Source organism: Coregonus lavaretus (genome assembly GCF_964263955.1).
Source record: "Coregonus lavaretus genome assembly, contig: SUPER_36_unloc_1, whole genome shotgun sequence".
NCBI classification, from domain to species: Eukaryota; Metazoa; Chordata; class Actinopteri; order Salmoniformes; family Salmonidae; genus Coregonus; species Coregonus lavaretus.
The window spans coordinates 2,442,216-2,468,866 of NW_028167175.1; the positions used below are offsets into that span (position 1 = coordinate 2,442,216).

The window sequence follows — 26,651 nt, forward strand, 5'->3', positions numbered from 1 at the left end:
GAGATACCACTCACAGCTCTGTTCACTGGGGAGGAAGCACCACAGAGTCAATCATGTTTTCTTGTCTCATCTCTTTCCTAGTGATCCGTCACCATGAGTACGGACGCGGAGATGCAAATCTACGGCAAGGCTGCCATATACCTCCGTAAGCCTGAGAAGGAGAGGATGGAGGCACAAACCGCACCGTTTGATTCAAAGAACGCCTGCTATGTGTCAGACACCAAGGAGCTGTACCTTAAGGGTCTGGTCACTGCCAGGGCCGAAGGGAAGTGTACTGTAACAGTCACGCATCCTGACGGCACTAAGGAGGTAAGCCTGATTTGTGCAAGTACTCCATTTCTTGAAATAAACATCAAAATTATCCAAACATGCCAACAGGCAAAATGAAATCAGTAACAAAAGATAGATTGAGAAGGATTCCTCTGGTTTTTTTTGTAAGCAGAATATAACCTTCAAACACATACATTTTATCGCTGCTAATTACAAATGTATATGGACTAGTTAAGAATCACCATGTATGTGTCAGTGGGTGATAACAAAGTAGTTGGATTAGATGGGGGTATGCAGTTAAAAATATATATTTAAAGATTGAACTCGTATTTAATGAGCAAAAAGCATTCAGTCATGTATATTTTTGACGGTTTCAGGCAGGAAAAGAGTTCAAAGACGCAGACGTCTACCAGATGAACCCACCTAAGTACGACAAGATTGAGGACATGGCCATGATGACCTACCTGAATGAAGCCTCTGTGTTGTATAACCTCAAAGAGCGTTATGCAGCATGGATGATCTATGTAAGATACCTGCATAAACTTACACACACACACACATGAACCTGAGAAACACACACCTACATCCTCACATAAATCCAGGTAAAAGTCAATCTGATTGAGCTAATCCCCTAATTTAGTTGAATCCCTTTCATCCAGACCTACTCTGGGCTCTTCTGTGCCACGGTGAACCCCTACAAGTGGCTTCCTGTGTACGACATGGAGGTTGTCAACGCCTACAGAGGGAAGAAGAGGATGGAGGCTCCACCCCATATCTTCTCAGTCTCTGACAACGCCTTTCAGTTCATGCAGATTGGTACGAGCTCTCATGGATGGATGGATGGATGGATGGATGGATGGATGGATGGATGGATGGATGGATGGATGGATGGATGGATGGATGGATGGATGTGCCCCAGGGTCACTAACACATCTATTCTAAATGCATTTTGGATTCATCTTTCCAAACATGTGGGGCAAGAAATCTAAATGCTGGCGTCCCTAGCTATTTACACACCAAAGGAGTCTCCAGAGTTATTAACCGACCCTGTGAACAGGGTTTTGGTAACTAGTCATTTTAAATCTTAACAGTGACGTTAGGTCAGTCGGAAGCTTGTGGAGCAGGGCTTTGTAAACAAATAGAGCGTAACGATGTGATCAACGTGACATCAAAGAGGTCCAGGCGACCTTTTGGTAAAGAACACAGAGATGATTAATACAACGGTCTCCTGTGATAAAACGAAGGGCATTATGGTAAAGAACACAGTGATGAGTAATACAACGGTCTCCTGTGATAAAACGAAGGGCATTATGGTAAAGAACACAGAGATGAGTAATACAACGGTCTCCTGTGATAAAACGAAGGGCATTATGGTAAAGAACACAGAGATGAGTAATACAACGGTCTCCTGTGATAAAACGAAGGGCGTTATGGTAAAGAACACAGAGATGAGTAATAAAACTGTCTCCTGTGATAAAATGAAGGGCATTATGGTAAAGAACACAGAGATGACTAATAAAACTGTCTCCTGTGATAAAACGAAGGGCATTATGGTAAAGAACACAGAGATGAGTAATAAAACTGTCTCCTGTGATAAAATGAAGGGCGTTATGGTAAAGAACACAGAGATGACTAATAAAACTGTCTCCTGTGATAAAACGAAGGGCGTTATGGTAAAGAACACAGAGATGAGTAATAAAACTGTCTCCTGTGATAAAATGAAGGGCGTTATGGTAAAGAACACAGAGATGACTAATAAAACTGTCTCCTGTGATAAAACGAAGGGCGTTATGGTAAAGAACACAGAGATGAGTAATAAAACTGTCTCCTGTGATAAAATGAAGGGCATTATGGTAAAGAACACAGAGATGACTAATAAAACTGTCTCCTGTGATAAAACGAAGGGCATTATGGTAAAGAACACAGAGATGAGTAATAAAACTGTCTCCTGTGATAAAACGAAGGGCATTATGGTAAAGAACACAGAGATGACTAATAAAACTGTCTCCTGTGATAAAACGAATCATGGCGTTATGAAAAACGGCCTCCATGAGTTTAAGAGTAGAAGCAGCTGCACTTTGATAAATACTATCACCATAATCAGGAACAGGTAGAAAGGCTGACTGCACAATCTGCTTCCTGCTGACTAGAGAGAGACAAGATCTGTTTCTGTAAAAAAAACAAAAAAAAGCACACTTTAAAACGTAGTTTCTTAACAAGCTCATTCGTATGTGTTTTAAATGATGAATCATTTTCAAATAAAAAATAACAAGGTATTTGTATGCAGGGACTCGTTTAATTATAAAACCATCTGATGTGTGAAAATGTAATCCATCTGAAATAATCTTACAAGAACTTGAAAACAACATGTATTTAGTTTTGACAATATTATGCACAAGTTTTTAAATCAGTAAGGGCTTCCTTTACAGCTGCAGATCAGACAGTAGCCTTGACACAGCCAGGTCAGCAGTCGGAACAATTGTGTACATAATAGCAAATTTCGCATATAGAAGAAATGTACAATTTTTAACAGATAGCATTTATATAAATGGTGAAAAGAACAGGTCCTAGTATCGACCCTTTATGTACCTCAAGAAATTCGGACTTAACCCCATCAATTACGATGGCTTGAGTTCTGTCGCTAAGATAATCGTGAAACCATAAGCAGGCGTCAAAGCTCAGGTCAATCGAGGACAACTTGTTCAATAAAATAGCATGATCAACAGTATCAAACTCTTTGGAAAAGGTCCACAAACAAGGCGGCACAATTCAGTTTAGTGTCTAAAGCGTTGACAATATCATTAGCAACTAATGTGGTTGCTGTGATTAGTGCTGTGCCCTGGCCTAAACCCTGATTGATTTATATTTAAAGTACTATGCTCAGATAAAAAGTGTGAAGTTGCTTGTTTTGATTTGAGAATCTTAGCATGGAAGCCTGGAGATGATACGATAATTATCAAGATAACTACTATTCCTGCCCTTATGGACTGGCAGCACATAAGCTGTTTTACATACTTTTGGAATATTTCCTGTGAACAATGTTAGATTGAAGATATGGGTTACTGAGCCAGCAATGCGGGGGGCAGCACACTTGAGCAGACCCGGCTCCAATTGGTCAGCCCCTGTGGATATCTAGGTATCTATAGAAAGTAAGGCATCAAGGACTTATTTTTCTGTGATTTACTGAAATGCAAAATCTTGACTACTGTTTTCAATCTGCAAAATTCCTGAATCAGCGTTCAGCCCACTCTCAGAGATACAAGGGTTAGATGCTCTTTCAAATTATAGCCAGCTGGAATAAAAAGATGATTAAATGCATCAATGATAGCATTTTTGTCCGTAATGGGGCCAGAGTCTGAATGAATTAGTTGGGTCAGAGAGTAGGAAGTGCAACCCTTTAGAGATTTGACAGTTTTCCAGAATTTAGCCGGGTTCCCATTACAATCAGAAAGAGAATTTACAAAATAATCAGATTTAGCTTTCTTGGTCAGTCTTACACATTGAGTCCTCAGTTGTCTAAAAGATTACCAAAACGGGCCTAAGCCTGTGTTCCTGGCCTTGACCAAGGCAACAATTCTCTTATGAATGACTTCAGATGAATCAGTTTTGAAGGGGCAATGATTATCTACAATAGTATTGAAGATATTTGGAAAAAAGCTTAAAGACAAATCAGGTTCAGGGTTAGCTGAGACACTGTCAAGGTCACTAAGTTATAGATCATGTAAAAAAAAGCTTGTTCACTAACGTTTTTAAAGTGCCTCTTAGTGATTACACGAGGCTTAGATGTACACATTTTCACATCTCTGACACAGACAACTGGGCAACGGTCACAAAAATCCTGTGGGAAAACCCCACCAGCAACATATTCATCTGGCGTTATTGTGAAAATAAGATAAATCAGGGTAGATTTCGATGGATCTTTAGGATTTGGCCGTGTCAGCTCAGTTATCAGCTGAGACAGGTTTAGCTCAGAGCAAATATCTTTCAGCGTATCTGACACTGGTGACCTCCAGTCAATAAAAGCACCCATCATAAATAGTTCAGATTGACCACACTTAGATACCAATTCAGATAAATTGTTAAGAGCACATGAGAGAGCCGAGGGAGGGTGATGAACTCCCATTAGTGTCAGCTGGTTATTATGACCAAGGCCCACGTTAAGAACGAGACAATCAAACTGCTTAGGGACAGAGGTAGCAAGAGATACAGAAACATTTAAATTGTCCTATGTTGATATGGAGTTGTCGTTCCTCACTGTCTTGGCATTACCGTAAGCTTCCAGCAGAGGGTAAGCTGCGTTGATCAGATCCTTAAGAGGCCACTGATGGAGACAAACACAAGTTGCTCAGAATCTGGTAAAGTGGTCAAGTCAGTTTTCTCGATTGCTTGAACACTTTTCTTGAAACAGGATTCACAGGTGGAGAAAAAGTTTACACAGCCAAGAAAACTGGAATGTGTTAAAAAGCCACAACCTTCCTACATTTTGCTGGGGTCAACTTCCTTCTTGGATCTCAAAGTCCATAAGTGGTTATGGATGGATTAATGGATGGATGGATTGATGGATGGATTGATGGATGGATTGATGGATGGATTGATGGATGGATTAATGGATAGATTGATGGATGGATTGATGGATGCATGGATGGATGGAAGTTAAAATATGTTTTAGAGAGTTATCTACTGTTTTCTAGTCTAGGTTGGAACAGTTTGCTGGTAATATCTGATTTCAGTAACCTTGAATGAAAATGTTCCTAAATGAAATTCATAATGATGCTATGAATTCAATAATGTACCCAGAATGTTGCTCGAGTATGATAAGCAATATGTTTTTTGGTTACAGACCAGGAGAACCAGTCCGTCCTGATTACGTGAGTTGTGTACTAAAAATCTCACTTGAGAAAGTGTTTCTGCTGCAATATGTTGGGTCACTTGGGTGTGATGAAAATATATGACATAATGAATGGATTAGGCTATGCACAGGAATGAGTCGATGAGTGGGAATATTTGTTAATGATTTACTTATGTAAGAAAACAGGTCAACAGTATATTTTTCAATGCTATTTCTTAGTGAAAGCCAATCTGACATTCAAACATGTGACTAAAACCCCTCTTTCTCTGTCATATTAACCAGTGGAGAATCCGGTGCAGGAAAGACTGTCAACACCAAGCGTGTCATCCAGTACTTCGCCACCATTGCAGTTTCTGGTGCCAAGAAGGAAGCAGAGCCAGGCAAAATGCAGGTAGGTTTTACCTTTCTAACACATTTCAGTTTGGTGGGCTGTGTTCAAGTGATTGAGAAAAACGAACTTTACCAGTTTCTGAGCAACTTGTGTTTGTCTCAATCAGGGGTCTCTTGAGGATCAGATCATTGCAGCTAACCCTCTGCTGGAGGCTTATGGTAATGCCAAGACAGTGAGGAACGACAACTCGTCTCGCTTTGTAAGTATGAAGGGCATACTGTGAAAGTGACCTTAGATTGGAAACATTTATTTCAGTAGTTCCCTTTTGTTATATCAATAGATGTCCAACATTCTGTAACATTTAAAGGGGTCTATCAAAGTTAAATGTTAGATGTATTTAGTTGACCTATTTCTAACCCCCATGCTCTACTATAGGGTAAATTTATCAGGATTCACTTCCAAGGTAGCAAACTGGCTAAAGCTGACATTGAGACCTGTGAGTTGATTTTGATTTTTTCTCAATGCTTTACTAAATTCACACAGATTTTTTTGGGGAGATCATAATTATCTAATTATCTAATTCTCTCTCTCTCTCTCTCTCTCTCTTTGTCAATCTCTCTCTCTTTCTCTCTCAGACCTGCTAGAGAAGTCCAGAGTGTCCTTCCAGCTTCCCGATGAGAGAGGCTACCACATCTTCTTCCAGATGATGACCAATCATAAACCTGAGATCGTTGGTATGGCAAAGAGTTTCAGAGGACATGTTTCCCACCCCCATCTGTGAAACTTTTAAAAAATGTCCACAGTCCGGACTATTAATAGTATTACAATGAGTACATCCAATGTAACAAGGCATCTAGATATGGATTAGGTCTTTAAGAAAGTAATGCACTGTGATTAGGTTTGCAAATGGAGGGTATTTTACTGGAAACTTTTCCAAGTTTACCAGTAAACTACCAGCATTTTGGTATCTTTCAAGGATTTTATGTAAAACATCCAGTGGCCCTTTTGGGTGTTTCAGATTATCCCAGGGGTCTGTCATTATCTCTGGCCCTCTGTGTGGCCTTATCACAAGTAAAATATGAAACAATTACTAATATAATATGATTTTAAAATAGAAAATAGAATGACAAATCTGTAAAACATTATCCTAAATATAAACCATGAACTTAGTGAGTACCATTGGTGTTTAATATCAGGGTTTCAGCATGAAATGTAATTATTCAATTTAATTTAATTACTGAAGATTCCAGTAACTTTGATAAATTTCCGATAGTTTTGAAACCCTAATGGTGACGTACTTGAGTCCATCTATTGAGTAAAGGAGGGAGAGATACTGTAAAGGTAGGACTGCACAATTTTAAATTTTAGTCATTTAGCAGACACTCTTTTCCAGAGCGACTTACAGTTAGTGAGTGCATACATTTTCATACTGGCCCCCCTGGCCCCACGTGGGAATCGAACCCACAACCCTGGCGTTGCAAGCGCCATGCTCTACCAACTGAGCTACAGGGCACTATGAACATTAATAGTGTGCACAATTCTAAGAGATTTAAATGACAAGACATTCTCCATTGTCCATAGAAATGGCGCTCATCACCACCAACCCCTATGACTTCCCCATGTGCAGCCAGGGTCAGATCACCGTGGCCAGCATCAACGACAAGGAAGAGCTGGATGCCACAGACGTGAGTCAAACAAAGGGCTAACCAAACTCTAGATATGGAATGGGTAGAACCACCATACACACTGAATGCACTGTTCAATTCCAACTTGGTAACAGCTGGGAATTTTTATGTATTTTCTTGTCAGATTCTAAATGCCTTGTGTTAGTTAGGCATGAGCCTCAAGGCATTCTTCATGACTTCACACTTCACCTTGAGGCACACACATGTAAGACATCCACAAGAGAGGGCCACTAAGTGCCCTGTGAAACTGTGTAAAACTCCTTTTGTGCTGTCATCTACTAGTGTTGGCCAAGCGTAATCATGTGGCTCTGTGAAAGCCAGTCATATATATCCATCCCATTTGTTCTGGTGAGAGCACAGAACTGTAGTGGACTGTAAGTGAGCAAACTACCGTTCAGTTCATCACTGTTGTACTTCCTGTCAAATACCAGGATGCCATTACAATCCTGGGCTTCAATAATGATGAGAAGATTAGCATCTACAAGCTGACAGGAGCTGTATTGCACCACGGCAACTTGAAATTCAAGCAGAAGCAGCGTGAGGAGCAGGCCGAGCCAGACGGCACAGAGGGTGAGTCCCACTCATAGATATACAATATGTAAAGCATTAGTCCCATTCCCAGTCCCACTCATAGATATACAATATGTAAAGAATTTGTCCCATTCCAAGTCCCAAATATAGATATACAAAACGTAAAGCATTAGTCCCATTTCCAGTCCCACTCATAGATATACAATATGTAAGACAGACAGCGCCTCATCAAAGTCCGGCAGGAGATCATTTATGGAGACCAAATTCCAACCTCCAGAAATGATTTGAAATTATCAATGTGGGTTCAACGAACCCACAGAAAACACAGCCAAACCCTTTTGTCAGTGTGACATCAGAATCAAGTGATCTTGTGTTCCTGAGTCTGTTGTTGTTGGTTCTCTCTCCAGTGGCTGATAAAATCGGCTACCTGCTGGGCCTGAACTCAGCTGAGATGTTGAAGGCTCTCTGCTACCCCAGAGTGAAGGTCGGCAACGAGTATGTGACCAAGGGACAGACTGTGCCTCAGGTAAGGCGGCCAAACACAGCATTTGCCATTTTCTAAGCACCGGAAATCTTTTGGTGATTAGTGCGTTGCTTGTTTTGAATAGTGATGTCTTCTCACCTTCTCACTATACATGGTCAATGTCTCATGTATTCATTTGAGGTATTATCATTGCAGGTTAATAACTCAGTCAGTGCTCTGGCCAAGTCCATCTATGAGAGGATGTTCTTGTGGATGGTCATCCGTATCAACGAGATGTTGGACACCAAGAATCCAAGGCAGTTCTATATCGGTGTTCTTGACATTGCCGGGTTTGAGATCTTTGATGTGAGTATGAGACCAGAACAAGACAATTAGTTGTGATTGAGATGGATTACAGCCCTGTATGATGAAATGATCCCTTTTGAAATTCCATCAACAGTACAACAGCATGGAGCAGCTGTGCATCAACTTCACCAATGAGAAACTGCAACAGTTTTTCAACCACACCATGTTCGTCCTTGAACAAGAGGAGTACAAGAAGGAGGGAATCGTCTGGGCCTTCATTGACTTCGGCATGGACTTGGCTGCCTGCATTGAGCTTATTGAGAAGGTAAACTGTCTGTCAGGATTGTAATGGACCACAACAGCAAAGCTCATAGAGAGCGCTGTGTGAGATATTATCACAGTGGTACAAGGTATCTGACTGTTGAGAATTCTGTTTCCTATTTTGTGCCCCTAATTGAAGATACGCTGATAATAGCATGCTTGATAAAGGAATACATGTGATCCTAAATGTAAATATCACTAATTTGATATACATCTCTTTTCATAAAGCCATTGGGCATCTTCTCCATCCTTGAAGAGGAGTGCATGTTCCCCAAGGCTTCAGACACTTCCTTCAAGAACAAGCTGTATGACCAGCATCTTGGGAAAAACAAGGCGTTTGAGAAGCCCAAGCCTGCTAAAGGCAAGGCAGAGGCCCACTTCTCCCTGGTTCACTACGCCGGCACGGTGGACTACAACATCACTGGCTGGCTGGACAAGAACAAGGACCCCCTGAACGACTCAGTTCTTCAGCTGTACGGGAAGTCCTCAGTCAAACTTATGGCTACCCTGTACGTCGCTGCCCCACCTGAGGGTAAGACTAGCATCATATTAAAACTCCTTGAAAGGGTTAATCTGCAGTTGTAACATTTACATTTCTTGAATTTGTTCTGGATTTGGGGACTGTGAAAAGACCCCTGGTGGCATGTCTGGTGGGGTAAGTGTGTGTGTCAAAGCTGTGTGTAAGTTGACTATGCAAACAATTTGGGATTTTCAACATATTAATGTTTCTTCTAAAAAGAAGAAGTGATGCAGTCAGTCTCTCCTCAACCCTTAGCCAAGAGGGACTGGCATGCATAGTATTTATATCAGCCCTCTGATTACAATGAAGAGCAAGACGTGCCGCTCTGTTAATTTACTCATACAATAGGTGTTATTTTACACAATCTCATTGGCAGCATTTGCATTAAGATAAGTGTGAAGTTAACCTGATATTCTCTAATTTAGAATCATATATCACTTTTCCCCATTTTAACAGATACAACCAAGAAAGGAGGCAAGAAGAAGGGTGGTTCCATGCAGACTGTGTCCTCCCAGTTCAGGGTGAGCTTTTAAAATGTGTATATTCAGGCTTTCAAAAGGTGCATTGATTATCAGAAATGATCTCTGAGAAAATGGTTTGTAACCCTCTTAAAGGAGAACTTGGGCAAGCTGATGACCAACTTGAGGAGCACTCATCCTCACTTTGTGCGCTGCCTGATCCCCAACGAGACAAAGACTCCAGGTACAAGAAATATTTAGTTAAATATGACATCTTATCAGTACAGTATCAGTAACCTTAACGAACCAATCTTTAACCTGTTAATGAGACTTGGTTTGTGTTTCCAGGTCTGATGGAGAACTTCCTGGTTATCCACCAGCTCAGGTGTAATGGTGTTCTAGAAGGTATCAGGATCTGCAGAAAGGGCTTCCCCAGCAGAATCATCTATGCTGACTTCAAGCAGAGGTACACACACACAAACACAAATCAATTCCTGCATGCACGCACACACACACACAGAATCACACACGCACACAATCACACACACACACACACACACACACACAAACAGACAGACACACAGAAATATCTTCTCTAAGGGTTTTCCCAACATCAGAATAGCCTTATCGTTAACGAAATATAACCAACCTATTATAACTTGACATTTGTTAAATTTTACCACATGTTAAACATGTCTCCTCATTCAGGTACAAAGTACTGAATGCCAGTGTCATCCCCGAGGGCCAGTTCATGGACAACAAGAAAGCTTCTGAGAAGCTGCTTGGGTCCATTGATGTGAATCATGAGGATTACAAGTTTGGACACACCAAGGTCAGTCAAATACCCCCAGCAAAAGCTAACAATAAAACACAACCTCAATGATGATATAAATTCTAACCATTCAATGTCTCTCCAGTTGATCTATCCATCTTTTCGTTATTTTTTAAGAATTTGAAAAAATCTCAATTAATTATCATGTGCATTGTGTCAGAGTGGTGTGGCTGCTCTTATCTGTATCAGTGTACATTATTCATCTACAACTGTAAAATAACTTACAACTTATAAACAACCTAACCCATGTTTTGTTTGTAAGCACTGCAATATTTATGTTGGTGAAATCAATCTAGTGGCGTTGTTCCTCTCTTTTGATTCAACCCTTTCTATCTGTCACCATCTGACAGAGGTTCCATAATTGACCATGTTTACCTGTGTCAGGTGTTCTTCAAAGCTGGTCTGCTGGGTGTCCTTGAGGAGATGAGAGATGAGAAGCTGGCCTCTCTGGTCGGCATGGTCCAGGCTCTCAGCCGTGGATTCCTCATGAGGAGAGAGTTCACCAAGATGATGGAGAGGAGGTGAGGAATAGTAGACAACTTGGCAAAGAATTCTGTCAACCACCTGAATGTAAAGCATTATGCTGTGAGTTGTTCACAATGAGAAAGTGTGTTATAGCAGCAGTTTGGGATTTAACAAGCTGTTCAATTGTTATTTAAATTTGTGATATTTACCCATTCATTCTTGAAGAATATGACTCCTCCTGATCTTAGCATTACCTGTCAGTCCTTTCATCTAGAGAGCTGTCTACAAATGTAAGTGGGGTTACATTTCCCAAGCCCAATTCCTCAGCTGTATGCAAAAAGTGGCATTGGTCCCCGTTTTGTTATTCTTTGAATCCCAGAACGTAGCTTTAAAGTCCTACCCCAGTCTCCTTTTCACCTCATTAAACACCTGATTTACTTAACAAAAGGCACATCTCATTAGGTGCTCCAGGTATCCTCATGGCATGGCACAAGTGAGGGGTGGGGCTTTCCTCTTTTGTTCTCTATTGCTCCTCTATTGTTCCTCAAGCAAGGGGGGAGGCCGATGACATCACAAAGCCACCATCAGACATTTACATTTTACATTTACATCATTTAGCAGACGCTCTTATCCAGAGCGACTTACAAATTGGTGCATTCAACTTATGATAGCAAGTGGGACAACCACTTTTTTTCTTATTTTTTTTAATGGTGGGGGAGGGGGGGGGGGGGGGTAGAAGGATTACTTTATCCTATCCCAGGTATTCCTTAAAGAGGTGGGGTTTCAAGTGTCTCCAGAAGGTGGTCAGTGACTCCGCTGTCCTGGCGTCGTGAGGGAGCTTGTTCCACCATTGGGGTGCCAGAGCAGCAAATAGCTTTGACTGGGCTGAGCGGGTGACTGGGCTGAGGGGGTGTAGGGTCTGAACAGAGCCTGAAGGTAAGGAGGTGCCGTTCCCCTCACAGCTCCGTAGGCAAGCACCATGGTCTTGTAGTAGATGTGAGCCTCAACTGGAAGCCAGTGGAGTGTGCGGAGGAGCGGGGTGACATGAGACAACTTGGGAAGGTTGAACACCAGATGGGCTGCGGCGTTCTGGATAAGTTGTAGGGGTTTAATGGCACAGGCAGGGAGCCCAGCCAACAGTGAGTTGCAGTAATCCAGACGGGAGATGACAAGTGCCTGGATTAGGACCTGTGCCACTTTCTGTGTAAGGTAGGGTCGTACTCTGCGAATGTTGTGGAGCATGAACCTGCAGGATCGGGTCACCGCTTTGATGTTAGCAGAGAACGACAGGGTGTTGTCCAGGGTCACGCCAAGGCTCTTTGCACTCTGGGAGGAGGACACAATGGAGTTGTCAACCGTGATGGCGAGATCATGGAGCGGGTAGTCCTTCCCAGGGAGGAAGAGCAGCTCCGTCTTGCCGACGTTCAGCTTGAGGTGGTGATCCGACATCCACACTGATATGTCTGCCAGACATGCAGAGATGCGATTCGCCACCTGGTTATCAGAAGGGGGAAAGGAGAAAATTAGTTGTGTGTAGTCTGCGTAGCAATGATAGGAGAGACCATGTGAGGATATGACAGAGCCAAGTGACTTGGTGTATAGAGAGAAAAGGAGAGGGCCTAGAACTGAGCCCTGGGGGACACCAGTGGTGAGAGCACGTGGTGCGGAGACAGATTCTCGCCACGCCACCTGGTAGGAGCGACCTGTCAGGTAGGACGCAATCCAAGAGTGAGCAGCGCCGGAGATGTCCAACTCGGAGAGGGTGGAGAGGGGGATCTGATGGTTCACAGTATCAAAGGCAGCAGATAGGTCTAGAAGGATAAGAGCAGAGGAGAGAGAGTTAGCTTTAGCAGTGCGGAGAGCCTCCATGACACAGAGAAGAGCAGTCTCAGTTGAATGACCAGTCTTGAAACCTGACTGGTTTGGATCAAGAAGGTCATTCTGAGAGAGATAGCAGGAGAGTTGACTAGAGACGGCACGCTCAAGAGTTTTGGAGAGAAAAGAAAGAAGGGATACTGGTCTGTAGTTGTTGACATCGGAGGGATCGAGTGTAGGTTTTTTGAGGAGGGGTGCAACTCTCGCTCTCTTGAAGACTGAAGGGACATGGCCAGCGGTCAAGGATGAGTTGATGAGCAAGGTGAGGTAAGGGAGAAGGTCTCTGGAAATGGTCTGGAGAAGAGAGGAGGGGATAGGGTCAAGCGGGCAGGTTGTTGGGCGTCTGGCCGTCACAAGTCGCAAGATTTCATCTGGAGAGAGAGGGGAGAAAGAAGTCAAAGCATAGGGTAGGGCAGTGTGAGCAGGACCAGCGGTGTCATTTGACTTAATAAATGGGGATCGGATGTCGTCAACCTTCTTTTCAAAATAGTTGACGAAGTCATCCACAGAGAGGGAGGAGGGAGGGGGAGGAGGATTCAGCAGGGAGGAGAAGGTGGCAAAGAGCTTCCTAGGGTTAGAGGCAGAGGCTTGAAATTTAGAGTGGTAGAAAGTGGCTTTAGCAGCGGAAACAGAGGAAGAGAATGTAGAGAGGAGGGAGTGAAAAGATGACAGGTCCGCAGGGAGTCTAGTTTTCCTCCATTTCCGCTCGGCTGCCCGGAGCCCTCTTTTGTGAGCTCGCAATGAGTCGTCAAGCCACGGAGCAGGAGGGGAGGACCGAGCCGGCCGGGAGGATAGGGGACATAGAGAGTCAAAAGATGCAGAAAGGGAGGAGAGGAGGGTTGAGGAGGCACAATCAGGAGATCAGAGGGAGAAGGATTTAGCAGAGGGAAGAGATGATAGGATGGAAGAGGAGAGAGTAGTGGGAGAGTGAAGGTTGCGACGGCACATTATTACATTTTACATTTTAGTCATTTAGCAGACGCTCTTATCCAGAGCGACTTACAGTTAGTGAATACATCTTTTTTTTTAATACTGGCCCCCCGTGGGAATCGAACCCACAACCCTGGCGTTGCAAACGCCATGCTCTATCAACTGAGCTACATCCCTGCCGGCCATTCCCTCCCCTACCCTGGACGACGCTGGACCAATTGTGCGCCGCCCATGAGTCTCCCGGTCGCGGCCGGCTGCGACAGAGCCTGGATTCGACCCAGGATCTCTAGTGGCACAGTTAGCACTGCGATGCAGTGCCTTAGACCACTGCGCCACTCAGGAGTACTCATCCATTATCTCATCCATTATCATGTACTCATCCATGTACTCATCCATTATGAGGAGTACTCATCCATTATCATCTGAGTAGGGGCAGAGTGAGTAGTGTTGGAGGAGAGCGAGAGAGAAAAGGATACAAAGTAGTGGTCGGAGACTTGGAGGGGAGTTGCAGTGAGATTAGTAGAAGAACAGCATCTAGTAAAGATGAGGTCAAGCATATTGCCTGTCTTATGAGTAGGGGGGGACGGTGAGAGGTTGAGGTCAAAAGAGGAAAGGAGTGGAAAGAAGGAGGCAGAGAGAAATTAGTCAAAGGCAGACGAAGGGAGGTTAACGTCACCCAGAACTGTGAGGGGTGAGCCATCCTCAGGAAAGGAACTTATCAAGGCGTCAAGCTCATTGATGAACTCTCCAAGGGAACCTGGGGGGCGATAAATGACAAGGATGTTAAGCTTGAATGGGCTAGTGACTGTGACAGCATGGCATTCAAATGAGGAGATAGACAGATGGGTCAGGGGAAAAAGAGAGAATGTCCACTTTAGAGAGATGAGGATTCCTGTGCCACCGCCGCGCCGACCAGATGCTCTCGGGGTATGCGAGAACACATGGTTAGACGAGGAAAGAGCAGTAGGAGTATTTTCTGTGGTAATCCATGTTTCCGTCAGCGCCAAGAAGTCGAGGGACTGGAGGGTAGCATAGGCTGAGATGAACTCTGCCTTGTTGGCCGCAGAATGGAAGTTCCAGAGGCTGCCAGAGACCTGGAACTCCACTTGAAAAGCCACCATCAGACCAACTCCTTGAAGTTTCTTTGAAGTCTGCAGTTCACACTATTTTCTTCAAAATGTATATTTTTACCCTTTAGTGTGTGTACTGTACTGTATTTATACTTGGGATATCGCTTTTCCACAGGAAAAGTTCTAAAATCACTGGAGGAGATCTTTAAGCATGCCACTCACCATGTCACTCACCATGCCATTCACCATGCCACTCACCATGCCACTCACCATGCCACTCACCATGCCATTCACCATGCCACTCACCATGTCACTCACCATGCCACTCACCATGCCACTCACCATGCCACTCACCATGCCACTCACCATGCCACTCACCATGTCACTCACCATGCCACTCACCATGCCACTCACCATGCCACTTACCATGCCACTCACCATGTCACTCACCATGCCACTCACCATGCCACTCACCATGCCACTCACCATGCCACTTACCATGCCACTCACCATGCCACTCACCATGTCACTCACCATGCCACTCACCATGCCACTCCATCCTTTCTGTCGACCAGAGATTCTGTCTTCACCATCCAGTACAACATCCGCTCATTCATGAATGTGAAGACCTGGCCATGGATGAAGGTGTACTTCAAGATCAAGCCCCTGCTGAAGAGTGCTGAGACTGAGAAGGAGCTGGCCAACATGAAGGAGAACTATGAGAAGATGCAGACGGACCTGGCCAAGGCTCTGGCCAAGAAGAAGGAGTTGGAGGAGAAGATGGTGTCCATGGTGCAGGAGAAGAATGACCTGGCGCTTCAAGTCGCAGCTGTGAGTGAGCAACGACACTCATTAGAGCACATTTATACACAAATGAACATAGACACGACCACAATCACACAAACATCTGCACATGTGAACACACGCACACTTTGGCAATCTCAAAAAAATGTATTGCCCATGGTATATATTTATATTTCACACATTTAAATTGATTTGCACTGACCTATTTGACCAAACTAAATTTATATTTTGATACACAAAGAGAGGCCAATGATATTTTCTCCTGCTCTGAAACCAGGATTCAGAGAATCTGAACGATGCTGAGGAAAGGTGCGAGGGGCTCATCAAGAGCAAGATCCAGCTGGAGGCCAAACTCAAAGAGACGACCGAGAGGCTGGAGGATGAGGAGGAGATGAATGCTGAGTTGACTGCCAAGAAGAGGAAGCTGGAGGATGAGTGCTCTGAGCTGAAGAAGGACATTGATGACCTGGAGCTCACCCTGGCCAAAGTGGAGAAGGAGAAGCACGCCACTGAAAACAAGGTTTCGTAGACAGTCTAACCAAACAATAATCCAAACAATAATCAACTCAAAACAGAAATGGACTTCAAGTCTTTTTGTGGTGTGCTGTAAAAACTAAGACACAAAATAGTGTAATTTCATTTGTGGGGTAATCCACACATTCATTACATGTTCTGTTCCCCCCTCGTTTATGACTTCCCCTCAATACACCGGAATGAAGTACAGTGCCATCTAGTGTTGAATCTATAGTACAGCACTTGTTGACACACTTCTAATATTAATTAAACTAAATCTCCCCTTCATGGTGAAGTGACCAAAGACTAATTTTGTTGTTGCCGTTTTCAGGTTAAAAACCTGACAGAGGAGATGGCGTCTGTGGATGAGAGTGTTGCCAAGCTGACCAAGGAGAAGAAAGCCCTCCAAGAGGCCCACCAGCAGACACTGGACGACCTGCAGGCAGAGGAGGACAAAGTCAACACTCTGACCAAGGCCAAGACCAAGCTGGAACAGCAAGTGGACGACGTGAGTGGAGTTTGACATTTTGGCCATGATAGTATGTAAGATGATATTATCTTCAATTGTTTAGATTTGACCAATATATGTGTATTTTTATCTTGTAGCTTGAGGGTTCTCTGGAGCAAGAGAAGAAGCTCCGTATGGACCTTGAGAGAGCCAAGAGAAAGCTGGAGGGAGATCTGAAACTGGCCCAGGAGTCCATAATGGACCTGGAGAATGACAAGCAGCAGTCTGATGAGAAAATCAAGAAGTAAACACAAATCAATTACCACAGTATTACCTGCCATCTTGATCAAAATAATGGCTGTTATTGGCTCATTCTTGTAATTATGAATTTGTATGTGATTCTTAAAAGCAAAGAGAATGGTAATATAGGCTCCCTTTACACTATCTAACCAAATCGAACTTTGCAATCAACGTGTTTGTGTTTGTTAGGAAGGAGTTTGAGACCACCCAGCTCCTCAGCAAGATTGAGGATGAGCAGTCTCTGGGAGCTCAGCTGCAGAAGAAGATCAAGGAACTCCAGGTACAGTACAGGATCTAAGCTCGTGTCCAGGAAAGCACACACCTGAATCATTTCCTGAAAAAAACGGACACATTTCTTATGGTAGCACACATTTTTCCTGGTGGCTTCTGACGGCTCAGTAAGATGGAAGATGGTGCTTCATGATGGTGCTTCTTTCTATGGAAAGATGGTGCTTCTTACCGGTGTTAGTTCCGCACTTGGGACACTGTCTAATTAATATAGTAAATATGTTAGTGTAACTGGCTATGTATTAACACATTTATGCTAAATATACTGTACATACTATTATTATGTAGTGAGGTTCAATTGTTTCAACTGTATTGTAGTGTTCATCCCCCCTGCTCCTGCCCCCTGTTCTAGGCCCGTATTGAGGAGCTGGAGGAGGAAATTGAGGCTGAGCGTGCTGCCAGGGCTAAGGTTGAGAAGCAGAGGGCCGACCTCTCCAGGGAACTTGAGGAGATCAGCGAGAGGCTGGAGGAGGCCGGAGGCGCCACTGCTGCTCAGATTGAGATGAACAAGAAGCGTGAGGCTGAGTTCCAGAAGCTGCGTCGTGATCTTGAAGAGTCCACCCTGCAGCACGAGGCCACAGCCGCCGCTCTGCGCAAGAAGCAGGCCGACAGTGTGGCTGAGCTCGGGGAGCAGATCGACAACCTGCAGCGCGTAAAGCAGAAGCTGGAGAAGGAGAAGAGTGAGTACAAGATGGAGATTGATGACCTCTCCAGCAACATGGAGGCTGTCGCCAAGGCTAAGGTGAGTAGTGATGTTTTGGTCAAGCAGTGTTGAGGAGGGCCAACTACATTACCATTCAAGTAAACTGAAGTTGACAGGAGTCGCATATGTTTCACTAACAGGGCAATCTGGAGAAGATGTGCCGTACTCTTGAGGACCAGCTGAGCGAGATCAAGACTAAGAATGATGAGAATGCTCGCCAGGTCAACGACATCAGCGGACAGAGGGCCAGACTCCTGACAGAAAATGGTACCATCAACAATGAACAACAAACCAATGTAGCACACTTCAGTAGTAAACAATAACAAGTGTTGGGGCTCTAAATCCAGTCCACATAGTTTCTGCCCTACAATACCTCAAATACATTTTCAATCTTAGAGAACAGAGACCCCATTAACAAGAGGTCACTCTTTCCCTGCAGGTGAGTTTGGCCGCCAGCTGGAGGAGAAGGAAGCCCTGGTGTCTCAGCTTAACAGAGGAAAACAGGCCTTCACCCAGCAGGTGGAGGAACTGAAGAGGCAGATTGAGGAGGAGGTCAAGGTAAGGGACCCAAAATGGAGACCACCCACCACAATTTAGAGCTCTATATACATATAGACGGTGACTTCGCCACCCTTAAAGACTTCTACTGCCATTTGTTTTACTCTCTATCTAATCTCTCTTTGTCTTTCTTTCTTTCTCAGGCTAAAAATGCACTGGCCCACGGTGTCCAGTCTGCCCGCCATGACTGTGACCTCCTGAGAGAGCAGTTTGAGGAGGAGCAGGAGGCCAAGGCAGAGCTGCAGCGCGGCATGTCTAAGGCCAACAGTGAGGTGGCTCAGTGGAGGACTAAGTATGAAACTGATGCCATCCAGCGCACAGAGGAGCTGGAGGAGGCCAAGTGAGTTGCATGCAGTTGCAAAAACTCAAATAAATGGTGTGGATGGTGAGGGTGATAGGGGGCTCTGAGAAAAGGTTATGTCAATATGTAGTGCAACATTTGTCTCACAGCAAATTGCTCACCATAACACCACCTTCTGTTGTCCAACAGGAAGAAACTGGCCCAGCGTCTGCAGGAGGCTGAGGAGACCATTGAGGCGACCAACTCAAAGTGCGCCTCCCTGGAGAAGACCAAGCAGAGACTGCAGGGAGAGGTGGAGGACCTCATGATTGACGTTGAGAGAGCCAACGCAATGGCCGCCAACCTCGACAAGAAGCAGAGGAACTTTGACAAGGTGAACATTTATAAACCTCACTCTAGGTGATATTTTCTGTCTGCTATTTGATCAGTTGTAGTATAATTGTAGCATATTTCTGAATCAAAACTCTCCATCAATGAGTTCTAATGAAAATCCCATGTATTTCCCTAGGTTCTGGCAGAGTGGAAGCAGAAGTATGAGGAGGGTCAGGCTGAGCTGGAAGGAGCTCAGAAGGAGGCTCGCTCTATGAGCACTGAACTCTTCAAGATGAAGAACTCCTACGAGGAGGCTCTGGATCATCTGGAGACTCTGAAGAGAGAGAACAAGAACCTGCAACGTGAGCATTTGACAGCAGTTCTATTTGACTGATGTTTGACTAGTGTTTGAAAATGGAATTAACTGTAATCATCAACATTATATCAAAATTACTATTAAACCATCTCATGTAAAGTATAAAATATACTTTTTGGGAACATGTAATTGGTATTCCTTTGAACCACCCAAGGATGTGGGGGGCAATTAGATTAGCAAGACAGTATGAAGTGCTGTTAATGAATTAACTGTTATTTTGATTCAATATAAACTTCAGTGCACTGGTGATATCCGCTGAAAATCTCCCAAGTCTAAACAGCTCCTATGTTTGTGTGTGCAGAGGAGATCTCTGACCTGACTGAGCAGATCGGAGAGACTGGCAAGAGCATCCATGAGCTGGAGAAGGCTAAGAAGACCGTGGAGACAGAGAAGTCTGAGATCCAGACCGCTCTGGAGGAGGCTGAGGTACAAACTACAGCTGTTTGATAGGAAAAGCAGTGTTACACTAGCCAATACCAGCTACAGTCTAATGCTCCCCTTTATTGCTGTTTATTGTAGTCATTTATACAGTATGTAATTCCTTGTGTTATACACATCCAAATGTATTGAGCACAAGCGACCCTTCGCTAAGCCCCGCTCTAACATTGTGGGCAACCAATCGCAGTTCTCCAATGGATAGCAAATGTCGTCGAGTCGGACACATCGGACAAGCTCTTGTTTCAAAGACATTGCCAGTGATGGCAGTAGGAAAAACAGACAGTTGTCTTTTTTTTTTTTTTGGTTTAATTGGCTATATAATTGTACAGCTCACCAGGGTTACTTGCTACTTGTTTCCTGAAATGCAGAGCCTGTTCATGGAGTATATTTCGAATCCGATATTATACTTTTGTTACATTGTTTGCTAGCTCTGTCTCATAGACCACCAAACGTTGCTAGCTAGCCATGTAAGTTGTTTTCTCGAAATATATACACATGTACATTGGCTAGCTAAGTTAGTCATGTTATGAATACAACTCCCATCTGCTTTCAAATATCAGGATACGATTTGAGCCCACTAGTTAGCTCCAAAAGTTGGCTAGCTAAGTTAGTCATGTTATGAATACAACTCCCATCTGCTTTCAAACATCAGGATACGATTTGAGCCCACTAGTCAGCTCCAAAAGTAGTTATACCTTTGACTGCATGCTAAGTGAATTCAGAGCCATTCAGTGGCTAGCCACACTACAAAAATACATTTACCAGGATCCCCATGAAGCAGCTCTAATGACAGTACCACAACATACCTGAGGGGAAGTGGTTAATTTAATTGTGTATTTAAAACACAGTTTGAGATCATTGTTAGAATGGGGAATTGGACTTCCCAGGAAAATGTTGTCCGAGGTTGCAACAGTAACCAAGGGGGACGGGGCTTAGTGAAGGGTCAATTCACCTGACTGCTTCTCTTTGTCCAGGGCACACTGGAGCACGAGGAATCCAAGATTCTGCGTGTGCAGCTGGAGCTGAACCAGATCAAGGGTGAGGTGGACAGGAAGATCGCTGAGAAGGACGAGGAGATGGAGCAGATCAAGAGGAACAGCCAGAGGGTGGTTGACTCCATGCAGAGCACCCTGGACTCTGAGGTCAGGAGCAGGAATGACGCCCTGAGGGTGAAGAAGAAGATGGAGGGAGACCTGAACGAGATGGAGATCCAGCTGAGCCACGCCAACAGGCAGGCCGCTGAGGCCCAGAAACAGCTGAGGAACGTCCAGGGACAGCTCAAGGTAAAGGGACTGGGACATCAGGCTCAAAAATCTGATCATGGGGAGGGATTTGTTTGTGAATCAGTAGAAAACAATAGAACAGAGGAATGGAATAGTGGACTAATATACTGTAGATATTGTGGAAATGTTTACCAATGATCACCAATCCTATCAACCCTACTTCCACAAGTTTAATGATACTATGTCATTGTGATCCCCAGGATGCCCAATTGCACCTTGATGACGCTGTCCGCCTCTCAGAGGATATGAAGGAGCAGGCAGCCATGGTGGAGCGCAGAAACGGTCTGATGGTGTCTGAAATTGAGGAGCTGAGAGTTGCTCTGGAGCAGACAGAGAGAGGCCGCAAAGTGGCTGAGACTGAGCTGGTAGACGCCAGCGAGCGCGTCGGACTGCTGCACTCCCAGGTACGGGTCAAAAGCCATTTCTAATTAAACTCAACCAAGCATACCGTTTACACACACATAGAATTCAACAGTGCCTGCTTTTAGATTTTCATAATTTCTGCCTTGTGACTTGTAAGTTCTCTTGAGAGTCAAAGAAATGGCCTTGTTTCCTCCTTCAGAACACCAGCCTTCTGAACACCAAGAAGAAGCTGGAGACTGACCTGGTTCAGGTGCAGGGAGAGGTGGACGACATCGTCCAGGAGGCCAGGAATGCAGAGGAGAAGGCCAAGAAGGCCATCACTGATGTGAGTCCTTGAATTACATCAACTAGATTTGTCCCCAAGGGCCAATGGTAGCTGGGCTGGTTAACCACACCAAAGATCTCAAGGGGGCTTTATGAGTGGTGCCAGTTGGTGCATAAATTAAACTAAGTACCATTCCAGGCGGCCATGATGGCTGAGGAGCTGAAGAAGGAGCAGGACACCAGCTCTCACCTGGAGAGGATGAAGAAGAACCTGGAGGTCACAGTCAAGGACCTGCAGCACCGCCTGGATGAGGCTGAGAATCTGGCCATGAAGGGAGGCAAGAAGCAGCTCCAGAAACTGGAGTCCAGGGTGAGTTAACAGCAGGGTGTATTGAAAGACAGATTGCTGGAAATGTATTTGATCATATAAAAATACACAGGAGACTGGTTTAACGACTTTTTCTCTCAATAACCCACCTACATAAGGAAAAGTAGTTGTTTTCATTATAGACCCCTCTAATTAAAATGGTAAAAATACATAGGAACAGACAACAATTGTGCCTCCTTGACTAGCAGAAGAATATACTTCTGTTTTTACAAAGATTTGTTACGTCTGATTTCACCACCTCACATAAATGCCTACCTTTATTTCTTCCACAAAGGTGCGTGAGCTCGAGACTGAGGTGGAGGCCGAGCAGAGAAGAGGTGTAGACGCAGTCAAGGGAGTCCGCAAGTATGAGCGCAGAGTCAAGGAGCTCACTTACCAGGTAAGAACATGTGCCTTCTTCACACACTAAAGCACACTGGTTTGTGTATTAAACTATGGGGTATTGATTCTTTGATCTTCTCCCACAGACTGAGGAGGATAAGAAGAACGTTGGCAGACTTCAGGACCTGGTAGATAAGCTGCAGTTGAAAGTGAAGGCCTACAAGAGGCAGGCTGAGGAAGCGGTGAGTCACAGACTTAGTCAAATACTCTGAAAGCTTACGTTCCCTAGTAGACATTACAAAACTTCATGTCCAGGCAGTTTAGTTGAAGTGTTGCTACTGCACATCAGTCAACAATGACTCAGTTGATAGTGCAAGTAATTGCTGAAGCAAGTAATTGCTGAAGAAATGTATGCACAGTGACTCCTCTGCCTATGTGTTACCAATTTAAAAGAGAGAGGGTTGAATATTATTTAGCTTAGTGCTGGGGGCTGGTCTAGTGGTAGTGCTGCCGCCCCTATATCACATATGTCCCTGGAGGCAGCAGTTTGATCCCTCTGTTCCACCACTCACTTTCTCTGCTATATCATCTATCTCCCTATATACATTGCTATCCTAAATATATCAATAAAAAAACTTTTAAAATAATATTAATTTGCTATCTGAAGCTTAAACTTTGAATACTGATGTTATGTTCTCCTCTGTTTTCCTCACCCAGGAGGAAGCAGCCAACAGCCACATGTCTAAGTTCAGGAAGGTTCAGCATGAGCTGGAGGAGGCTGAGGAGCGTGCTGACATCGCTGAGACTCAGGTCAACAAGCTCAGAGCCAAGACCCGCGACACTGGAAAGGTACAGAACTGCTGCTAAACGTACACTTGACTCGTGTTCAAATATGACCACATCAACACCACCTATGATTCATTCTTCACAGTAGTCAATACTGACATTTTACACTCACTCAAAGGTATTTAAGATCTCTGAAAAACACATTTCAGGACAGGGTTAATATAAAATCTAAATAAAAGATTAATCCAAATTTAGTTGGTTCAAAATCAAAATCAAAGCTGAGCGCTGAGTCTTAAATGCTTTATCCATTATATTATTTCCAGGTGTTCATATATTTATCATGTTCATTATTAATACTGATCCATTATATTCTATCCAAGTCTATCCATATATTTATCATGTTCATTATTAATACTGATCCATTATATTCTATCCAAGTCTATCCATATATTTATCATGTTCATTATTAATACTGATCCATTATATTCTATCCAAGTCTGTCCATATATTTATCATGTTCATTATTAATACTGATCCATTATATTCTATCCAAGTCTATCCATATATTTATCATGTTCATTATTAATACTGATCCATTATATTCTATCCAAGTCTATCCATATATTTATCATGTTCATTATTAATACTGATCCATTATATTCTATCCAAGTCTGTCCATATATTTATCATGTTCATTATTAATACTGATCCATTATATTCTATCCAAGTCTATCCATATATTTATCATGTTCATTATTAATACTGATCCATTATATTCTATCCAAGTCTATCCATATATTTATCATGTTCATTATTAATACTGATCCATTATATTCTATCCAAGTCTATCCATATATTTATCATGTTCATTATTAATACTGATCCATTATATTATATCCAAGTCTATCCATATATTTATCATGTTCATTAATAATACTGATCCATTATATTCTATCCAAGTCTATCCATATATTTATCATGTTCATTATTAATACTGATCCATTATATTCTATCCAAGTCTGTCCATATATTTATCATGTTCATTATTAATACTGATCCATTATATTCTATCCAAGTCTATCCATATATTTATCATGTTCATTATTAATACTGATCCATTATATTCTATCCAAGTCTATCCATATATTTATCATGTTCATTATTAATACTGATCCATTATATTCTATCCAAGTCTATCCATATATTTATCATGTTCATTATTAATACTGATCCATTATATTCTATCCAAGTCTATCCATATATTTATCATGTTCATTATTAATACTGATCCATTATATTCTATCCAAGTCTATCCATATATTTATCATGTTCATTTTTAATACTGATCCATTATATTCTATCCAAGTCTGTCCATATATTTATCATGTTCATTATTAATACTGATCCATTATATTCTATCCAAGTCTATCCATATATTTATCATGTTCATTATTAATACTGATCCATTATATTCTGTATTTCTTCTTACAGGGAAAAGAAGCTGCTGAATAAACAAGACCAAAGTCTGATCAATTTCCTTTGATGCATAAAATATGATTTTCATGGTGAAATGTTGAGCATTGATTAAAAACATGTTGACCTACATAAACTTCCTTTGTGACTGTGGACTTATTACTCAGAAAACAGCTTTTTTCATACCATAGAAATATTGTACTTGAATTAAAGGAGCAATCTGAGATTCAAGCAACGTCAATAACACCCCAACAAAACAGCCAATTTTTTTGGTAAACAGCTGAGGGATGCCATACAATTCATAGACAGAGCTATGGATGCAAGGACTGAGCATCCATAACATCAAAATAATTGTTTTAACCCTTTACACTCGGGGGTATTGGCCTGTATGGACAAGGCCAAATTGAAATGTTTAGAAAAGAAACAAATATGAGAAGCATATGCATAACCATGGTAGCAATGGAGAGAGAACACTTTGGTGACTGTGCGGAAAATTCTCATGAACAAAGTTCTCAGGATTCAACAAACCTAATTTTTGCATTTTAATTTTGTGCCAGATAATGCACACAATAATCTCATGTGGCCAGACTACGTGAAAATAAATGGTAATTGATCATCTAACCAAATTACGCAAGATTTTAGTTCTGGGTTAACCGAGATTATGCGCATATACATGGGAAAATAATGAAAAATGTGATATTGATTTATAAGTTAATTTGCATTTCAATTTTTAAAAAATGCAGATATACACTTCCATAATGATTAGCATTACCTCCTGCCCTCTAGTGGTGAAATGACAGTAATTCACATTACAAACACGGTAACAGACATTATAAACACGGTAACAGATATTATAAATACGGTAACAGACATTATAAACGTGGTAACAGACATTATAAACGTGGTAACAGACATTATAAACGTGGTAACAGATATTATAAACACGGTAACAGACATTATAAACGTGGTAACAGACATTATAAACACGGTAACAGACATTATAAACGTGGTAACAGACATTATAAACACGGTAACAGACATTATAAACACGGTAACAGATATTATAAACACGGTAACAGACATTATAAACGTGGTAACATATATTATAAACACGGTAACAGACATTATAAACGTGGTAACAGACATTATAAACACGGTAACAGACATTATAAACACGGTAACAGACATTATAAACACGGTAACATACATTATAAACACGGTAACATACATTATAAACAGGCAACCGGCTTTTGAAGGTTCAGATGGATAAATGTACCTTTCATGAAGAAAATAGAATAGTCTGATTAGTGCTCACAAAATCACGAAAACAAAACAATTAGCTGGCTCATTAATCCTAATTTATTTGATTGAAGAACACACTGTACAGTCTGAAAGACACTTAACGATAACTGAACTATTCATCGCATGGACAACATTTTCACAAAAAGTGCATTTAATATATGGATTGAATGCTTTTGTGAAACACTTCCTGTAGGGATGAAATGTGTCTCAGCACTAGATCCAATACATGGATTGAATGCCTGCTGTATATACTGGACATACTCTCAGCAGCTCTGAGGATCGGCAGTAAATAGTCTTTAAAATGGCTGACAAGATGAGGCCAATCTTTAGCCGTGTAGTGAAGTCGGTCTGTATCCAGGGAAGGGTAGTTTCTGTCTCTCCTTCACCTCGAAGGAGGTGTATGAGGGGGTGATGGTGTCGACGCTGGCCATACTCAGAGGGGGTGACGGTGTCGACGCGGGCCATACTCAGAGGGGGTGATGGTGTCGACGCGGGCCATACTCAGAGGGGGTGATGGTGTCGAC

General features: G+C 42.8%; 1 protein-coding gene across 2 annotated transcripts; it reads left to right on the top strand.

Annotated features, from left to right (window-relative positions):
- Positions 1–93: 93 nt before the first annotated feature.
- LOC311111075 (myosin heavy chain, fast skeletal muscle-like) lies at positions 94–24,864 on the top strand (the record flags this gene model as incomplete). 2 transcript variants are annotated; one of them, XM_084189071.1, is made up of 39 exons in its annotated part: positions 94–309; positions 648–794; positions 930–1,086; positions 5,111–5,138; positions 5,402–5,510; positions 5,617–5,709; positions 5,886–5,946; positions 6,086–6,184; positions 7,032–7,135; positions 7,567–7,705; positions 8,074–8,192; positions 8,346–8,495; positions 8,590–8,760; positions 8,985–9,288; positions 9,733–9,797; positions 9,891–9,978; positions 10,083–10,200; positions 10,443–10,566; positions 10,951–11,087; positions 15,482–15,737; positions 15,988–16,230; positions 16,555–16,731; positions 16,830–16,975; positions 17,161–17,251; positions 17,612–18,001; positions 18,103–18,229; positions 18,402–18,520; positions 18,664–18,860; positions 19,011–19,194; positions 19,330–19,495; positions 19,811–19,935; positions 20,922–21,230; positions 21,431–21,634; positions 21,793–21,918; positions 22,057–22,227; positions 22,520–22,624; positions 22,713–22,808; positions 23,284–23,415; positions 24,844–24,864. In XM_084189071.1, 39 exons carry the CDS (start codon positions 94–96, stop codon positions 24,862–24,864), a joined length of 5,814 nt encoding a protein of 1,937 aa, XP_084045197.1. The 2 variants fall into 2 exon arrangements, with proteins under 2 accessions (XP_084045197.1, XP_084045198.1); XM_084189072.1 differs by having other exon boundaries at positions 660–794.
- Between the last annotated feature and the right edge of the window lie 1,787 nt (positions 24,865–26,651).